The 7,868-nt window shown below is 51.4% G+C and overlaps 1 protein-coding gene across 1 annotated transcript; it reads right to left on the bottom strand.

Annotated features, from left to right (window-relative positions):
* Positions 1–2,390: 2,390 nt before the first annotated feature.
* On the bottom strand, positions 2,391–7,234 carry LOC123172974 (uncharacterized). The gene is made up of 2 exons (XM_044589850.1): positions 6,470–7,234; positions 2,391–3,377 (listed from the first exon to the last, which is right to left on the bottom strand). Exons 1-2 carry the CDS (start codon positions 6,965–6,967, stop codon positions 2,493–2,495), a joined length of 1,383 nt encoding a protein of 460 aa, XP_044445785.1. The 5' UTR covers positions 6,968–7,234; the 3' UTR covers positions 2,391–2,492.
* Positions 7,235–7,868: the final 634 nt, after the last annotated feature.

Genomic DNA, 7,868 nt, shown 5'->3' on the forward strand with positions numbered 1-7,868 from the left:
CATGTAGTATTCTGCTAACCTGCATTTTGTTTGATTTACCAGAAAACTGTTTTTCAATACTTGTCCAGACTTCAGGAGCAGTTTGAAAACTTTCAACTTGTTCCCGAACAGTTTTTTCCATTGAGCCCAACAGCCAAACCATGACTCGCTTCTGATTCTGCTCCCATTGTTCCTGCATTACCTCTCATGGATTTTTCTCATCTTCATGTAGGTACTTATGCAGACCATGCGCTTCCAGAATTAACGATGCATTGCGAGCCCAAGTAAAATAGTCACCCGGACCAGTTAATTTTACTGGATTTGGTTCGAGGACAGACTTCTGAATTTCAGTCGAGCTACTAGACTTAACCTGTGCTTGCTCCATCAGCTGAGCAAGCATTCGCTGCATACTTTCACATAATTTCTCAACACTTGAATCCGCACCCTTGTCCTTGTCTTTGTCTCCCATGGTCACTAACTCGCAAGAGAACTCTACGGCAACAGACCACAAACAAGACTCACAGGTCACAAGTTTGTATCAGCCAAACTCACCACTACCAAATCAGCCCAGCAAACGAAGTTGCCCCATCCACAGAAAAGAGAACTGAATCACAAAGGACTCAAACTGACCGGAATCTCAGCAACTTAAAGTGAGACCAGCACCGCACCGTATTCGTCGTTCTTCTCTGCCGAACCCTCGATCTTGCTTGGCTCCACCAAATCGCAAAGAATCTGAGCGAAGACGAGCTCCAGCCGCCACACGTCAGCAACACCTCAACGATGCGGCGTTACGGCAGAGCGAGAGACGCACTAGGATCGTCTTGCTCCGATGCCATGTTGTAAATCAGAGAAATATTCAACAAATCTGGATTAGAAGATGGTAGAAGGAAGAACTAGAATGGGGAAAAATCTGGAGCGCCTTATCCAGCCTCCTCTTTCTCTGTATTCTATATAGATATGGTCTTTTACATCTTAGCCCCCCAACTGTTACATATACACACATTTACACAACTCAACACAGACTCCTTGCATAGCAGAGCACAATATGGGTTCCAATATTCAATTAGAACTACCTGAAGTTTTTAGGGCATTGATGTTGATACTTAAAAATAATGTAATGCCTGAATTTAATTTGTAGGACAATGGCTGGTGATGACTTATATTTCAGTTCCTAGACCCCAAAACAGTAGATACACTATTCTGAATTTGGGGAACATCAGCTGTTGTTTATTATTATTATCCTTTAGCAGCTAATTTCAAATTGAAACCGAGATTGTTACCTGCTCATAAGCTGCGGGTACTAATTGTGGCATCTCTATATCCGTTTGAGGAGCAGAGATGGATTTGAACTTGGAATTAATTGAGTAGGGAACTATGTATGTGTCAATTATACACATCTGATTAACCATGCGTTTACTTAATCATCTCCGGACCCTACTTTAAATATCAGAATCCTTGTGTTTCACTTGAGCCGAATATTTCTTCTATCGATTGGTGGAGTTGTAGTTTCGGCGTAATAACAGTATGTTTTGAAGTTATTCGCAGAGATCATTGATTTCACTTAATGTTAGAAGCTCGGGAAGCTGGCATTTTTCCACTCAAGGCCCGGTGTGGCTAGAAAGTTAAGCCATGAAGAAATTTTGAGTTCTCTAGAAAGAACCGCCCATAAAATTGGTCTGGTCACGAAAACACAACCAAACCGTTGTAGAAAACATTTATGTTTTAGTAACAGATCGTCACAAGTTACAAATATGAGGTTTTCTCATAGTGCTTGGGAGGATGAGGATGCGCCATCCAAAGAGGTAGCAGCACCCAGGTGTTGCTGTCACTGGTAGTGACAGAGCTTGGGCCAAACCATAGGAGGGGCAAATGGGTTGGGGGTGACTTAAAACAGGCTTGGGCCAGATTTGACTAATTTCCTGACCATTTTTATTGAGGATTGACATGAGGAAATATCATGGGCTAGCGGGAGTGATGGCCCATGTTGGCCACCACTAAGCTCCGCTGCTGGACACATGCCGAACTCCTCAACCCCAAAGAGGTTGGCCAGACACCAGAAGAAAAATGACAAATTCAGCGAGTGAATAGAACCTCTTTTTTTTTGCGGGGGGTGAATAGAACCTTATTTGTACCAAAACTCAAAATGGTACCTTCTGTTCATGGTTGAATTTGTCTTTTCGTTGTTGATGTGTAAATGTAATCATAACTGGGATTTTCACGTTCTTTTAAAAGTATTATCTTCAATCAACGGAAAAATTAAAGAGTTCTGTTTTTTTCACGAACTTTTGGTGTGCTTCCATGGCACACCTCGAGTTAGCTTCGATTGAATTATTATTTTTTCGCGTCAAATGAAACTATTCACATGCAAAATGCCCGCGAAATTCCTGCCGTTACAAATTACAGACAAGGACTTTCGAGCGATTCTATATCTTGTGCATTCGTTGCCGGTCGCTAATGAATTTCTGATTTTCTGTAGATTTTTTACAAATATTCGCCAAGTAGAAGAAAGAAGTCTAAGGCTGTTCGATTAGCTGTTGTTTACTGTCTCTGTCTGCGGAGGAATGAGAAGAGGAGGAGGAGGACGAGTCGGAGCGGCTCGCCGGCGCGAGCCCGAGGCGGCAGATCTCGTCGGAGCTCGGCGCGTCCCAGTGTTCGGTCCGCGCCCTGAGCGCCTCCATCTCCGCCTTGCACTCCTCGAGCCCCATCCCGGCGACCCTCCGCCGCTCCGCGGCCGCCTCCCGGCCGGCGGCCTTGTCAAACACCTCCTCCCACCCGTGCTCCCACGGCCCGCTCGCGTCGCACAGCTCCAGCGTCCCGTTCCGCCACTCCGTCCAGCTCCACGCGCGGTCCAGCCGCGCCACCGCGCACTCCTCCTCCTCCTCCTCCTCGTCCCCGGGGCCGCAGGCCACGGGGCGGCGGCACGGCCGGCACTTGGCGCCGCTGAGCGGGCCGGGGCTCCCGATGGACGCCACGGGCACGCCGAACCCGGCCGGCGGGAAGTCGTACCGGCGGTCGCTGAGCACGCAGAAGGGCATCCGCCGCTCCCGCGCCGCCACCCCGGCCACCTCCAGCTGCGCCTTGAACGACGCCTCCGAGTTGAGGTCCCTGTACCCGGCCGCGTCGAGGCGGGGCAGCATGGAGACGCGGGACAGCGCGGCCGCCGATGCCGCCCGGCGCCCGGCGCCCAGCCGGTCGTTGAGGCCGCCGAACGAGGAGCCCTCCGGGACGACGTAGACGGCGTCGGAGCGCGGGAGGGCGTCGGCGGCGGCCAGCGGCGCCGTCCAGTAGCCGTCGACGCGGGTGCGCAGGACCCAGGCGTACGTGAAGTTGCCTCGGGACTCGCGCTCCCGGATGAGGTCCAGGCAGCCCTCCACCAGGCCGAAGTACTGGAGCAGGCCCTGCATGCATGCATACACATGATAAAACTAATCAGGTTGCAGGTTAACCATAGTGGATTAAGAGAAAGGGTCCGTCTAGGACAGCCCACGGCTTGGCTGTCATGCATGTGCTGCAGCAACCTGCAAGATTATTAATCGTCTGTGTCACTGTAGCGCAATCAGTGTAGTGATTCGTGAAGAGCACTCCATGTGTGGCGCATATGCCTTGCTTAAGCATTGACATGACAGTGGAACATTGACTGACACGGCACGCTAACCCATGTGTGTTATGCGTAACCCACTAGCTTAGGCTAAGCAGCCGTAAGGTAAGATGCCAGTTTGGCTCTTGACGATACTACAGTGGAGTACGAGTAGGAATGCATGTTCGTTCTGCAAGAAATATGTTGATTAATTTGGTCAGGGATAACCATGATCGATCACTAATTAATCTTTCGGTGGTCAGTCGGTCTTACATGCATGTTCGGCAGATGGGCAGCCGGATTAAGTAGTGCCACTCGCCTATTTGCTGCTTTTTCTAATCTTTTCTTTTTTTTTGGTGCCTTTTCTAATCTGATGTCTGGAGTGCCTGGGCACACAAAGTGCATTTTGTCTGCAAATGTTTGCCTTTTTTGCACAAGGCATTTGCAATCAGGCTGCTAGTTGTTGTTTTGCACTTGCCTTCAAATAAAATACTTCTACTCAATCAATGACACTATCCAACAAGGGAGGCCTTTTCTTATATAAAAAAAGGAGTGTAGAAAGGAGGCCTTTTGAATTTTGAGGATACACGCATGCATGGAAAAGAAGCGAGGCGTGCAACATGAAAAGATGGATGAGATGTGAAGAGGAGCCCGTACACATATCAACTTTACTTTTGTTTTGTGATGAAGGTAGGTAGTAGGCTTTTTTGGACCGAAAGCGCCGTGGATATACATCATCGGTGTGCATTACGCTAGTAATATATTTCCTCGGAATTAAGCCATTGTTGGACTTGGGAGCGCGGTCGAGGTGGATCGGAGTCCGCCCGCCCGTGACATGCATGCACGTTGGTGTTGAGCACGCCCACGTCCTACTCCCGACCCGAGGATGATCGTGCAGGTAAATGCGTACGTGCTGCGGGCATGCTGGCCACGACCGACCGAATCGATCGATTTGTGCCTCTGCTACCATGCAGGTGCAGTACTAGGTTGCTCATTTTGTTAAAAAAAATCATACGTACATGCTACACCTAGTACTACTACAGTACTACTCCCTCCGTCCCATAATATAAAAACATTTTTTACACTAGTGTAGTGTAAAAAAAACGTTTTTACATTATGGGAAGTAAGTACTAGCTGTAGCTGGGTCGTTTTCTGACAAGTCGTCGCCGTCTGTATATTTATATATGCATATGCATACGTGTCGTTTCGCCAAGGTAAAAAATAGCATGTACATATACAACTGCTGATCGAATTGACTTTGACTCGGCGGCGTGGGACGCGCGGTGAGCCACACAAAACGCGGCGGGTCGCGCGCCGTCGTGCTACGTGACAGGTCACACACAATGTTACTCCTAGTTAACAAACCAAACGTGAGTGGCTGCCACTTGGATGAGCCTGGCAGCTACGTGTTTGGTGCGGGCGCGTTGACGCTGCTCCATCCGTCCAAACTATCCATCCATCGACCGATCGGCCTCTACCAATTGGTCGCATGCGTCGACGGCAAACAAGTATCCCAAAACCACACCCTTCCAGCTGAGTTGAGAATATGTCACGGTCGGCTTTGAAAAGCAGACAGTGAAACCGAAAATGAAACCGGCGCGGCGCTGTCATCGCAACCGAACCAAATCGACCTCTCTTTTCCTTGCCGCCGGGCAGCATCTTATCGGTTCCGATTGACGCTTCCTTCTTACGTGCTACGTACCACACAGAATTTCTGTATGGCTGCCGCTGCCGCCTGGCGCATCCATCGGTATAGGTTGCATGCATGGACGGCAAGCGAAAGCCCCTTTTCCTGGAATATTATCTGAATTTTTGAAAGATTAATCAATATGAGTCTTGTTGGGCCATGGCGTCAGTTTTTCCGGCGGGTGGGCGGGCAGGAGGACAAGGCCGGCGGGGCCCCGCGACCTTTTTAGGTCCGACCCGACCCACCGGGTTTCAGTTACGACGTGAAGGCGCGCGCGGACGCCTGCTGGTTTCCATATTTTAAGCAGGGAAGTTAGATGGGATCACGGGACGGGGACGTACGGTAATCTCCTCTCTCTCTCTTCCATCTGAAGCAATCTATTCCTACATTTATATCAGATCAGAGGGATCGTGTCAGGTTTGGCAGTTGCCATTTTCCTATGATAGTACTGCTAGGAAGAGTCGAGACGTTGAAACCGCGCTTGGACCGAAAAGGAGACTTTTGAAACCGTCGCGGCCCCCCTGCCTCAACCGGATTATTATTATTCTTAGAGAGAGACAGAGAGAGAAGGAAGTAACCGTCTCAATTACGATTCCCACCCGAATTAGGCAGCAGTTACTAGTCTGGTTAATCGTCTCCGTCCCACCGATCGCACGCGGGCATGATCATCCAGAGTTCGAGATCAATCCTCTCGTCGTTTTAAATACTCCCTCCATTTCAAAATATAGTGCGCCCGCGCTTCCCGAGGTCGAACTTTAACCATAAATTTAACGAACGAAACCGACTGCGGCGGGTGAAAAAATTACATAATTAAAAACTTCTATCGAATACGAATTCACTGATATAATTTTTGCTCCCGCCGCAATCGATCTTGGTAGTTAAATTTACGGTCAAAGTTGAAGCACGGAGATAGAGGAAGCACTACATTGTGGAATGGAGGGAGTATGTGACCGATCGATCCAATCTGGCGCGCGGCCAAAACCCAGGCGATAATTTATTCTGGTGGTAGTTTTTTCCTCTGTTTTTTGATTGAAAGGGAAGTAACTACTGGGGAGATTCTCTGGTTAGATAGATGCAATGCGCGGCAATCAAATCAATCAACGAAAACAGTTTGCAGGAAGGCGAAGCAAGCGAGCGAGAGCGATTGATCAGGAATAGTTTTGAGGTTGAAGAGCATGGAAGCAAGCAGTGAAGGAAGCCAGGTATAGAATCGTTGTGGTACGGACCTGGATGCCGTTGGGGGAGTTGGCGGCGGTGAGCACGCGGGCGCGGTCGGGGGTCTCCTCCACGGGCTCCGGCCGGAACACCCGCACGGCCGCCAGCTTCGTCTCCTTGCCGACGGCGCGCGCGAGGAGGGACAACTTGTAGGCGTCGGCGTCGAGCGGGCTGTGCAGGAACACGTCGACCGCGCGGCCGTCGAGCGCCGGGGAGCCCAGGACGTGCCGCGCGATGGACGGGCCCGTCAGCTCGAACCGCCGCGCCCCGCCCACCAGGCACACCGCCACGCGCCCTCGGCCATGCGCCGGGGAGCGACGGTGATGGGACGCCGCCGGGGGCGCGCGCGGCGGGAAGCGCAGCGCGGGGAAGCGGAGCGCGGAGGGGAAGGAGAGCGCGGCGGCGAGGAAGAGCAGCAGCGGGGCCAGCACGAAGACGAGGCGCCGGCGCTGGGCCGCGCGCGGCGAGGACGGGTGGGGGTGGTACTCGGCCATGCCTGCCGGCTTCATGGCTGGCGAGAAGGAGCTCGAGCGGCTGCCGTACGTGCCGACGGAGCTAGAAGATCATGGCGAGGCGCGGTGGGCGGGAGGGTGGTGGTGGTGGGTGGCGCGGGGCAAAGGCGTGCGTGCGTACTGTTGGTGCTGGTGCGTTGGTGGAGGGTCTCTCGTCTCGGCTGGTCGCGAGATCGGAAGCCGCGCGCGGGCGGGGGCGGGGGCGGGAGGATGGCCGATGGCGTGAGCGAACTCCTTTGGTCGATGGAGCGAGGGGTCGTGGGTCACGGCGGTTTGGTGCTTGGCTTCGGTGCCGGTCGTACTACATATTGGCCCTCTCCAGGCCGGACTCACGCGCAACTTCCTCTCCTACCACGTTTCTTTTTCAAATACTCCTACTACAATTTGCTTTGCTTTTTTTTTAACAAGGTACAAACGCAAACGCTCATATAAACGCGCATACACTCACCCATGTAAACGCACGCATGCACACCCTTTGAGAGACTAAGCCGGCATATCATCTTCAGATTTTACAAAGTCACTGTAGGCGCCTCATAGACTACGGGAACGTCTCCTCGCACTGAACACGCATCTCCGAAAATACTACAATAAATCCAGGTTAAATGCGAGCACCAAGACTTGAATTCTGTTGGGCTGGCGATACCACAGTCCTTCTAACCATCCATCCACATATCTTTACTTTAATAACGGGGCTGACATATGTCAGTCACCTGAAAAATAATAGCACCAGTCAATTTTTCTGGCCGCTAGATTGAAATCCAACGGATGACCTCCATCTTCTTATTTCCCTTACCTCCTCCTATGCCCCCACCCACAAACCGCCTGCGGCCTGCGGCGTTTTGGTCTCTGACTTTGGAGGTTGGAGCTACACCTCCTCTTCTCTCCCCTGAACTCGGTT

This window comes from Triticum aestivum, unplaced genomic scaffold, assembly GCF_018294505.1.
Source record: "Triticum aestivum cultivar Chinese Spring unplaced genomic scaffold, IWGSC CS RefSeq v2.1 scaffold27977, whole genome shotgun sequence".
NCBI lineage: Eukaryota > Viridiplantae > Streptophyta > Magnoliopsida > Poales > Poaceae > Triticum > Triticum aestivum.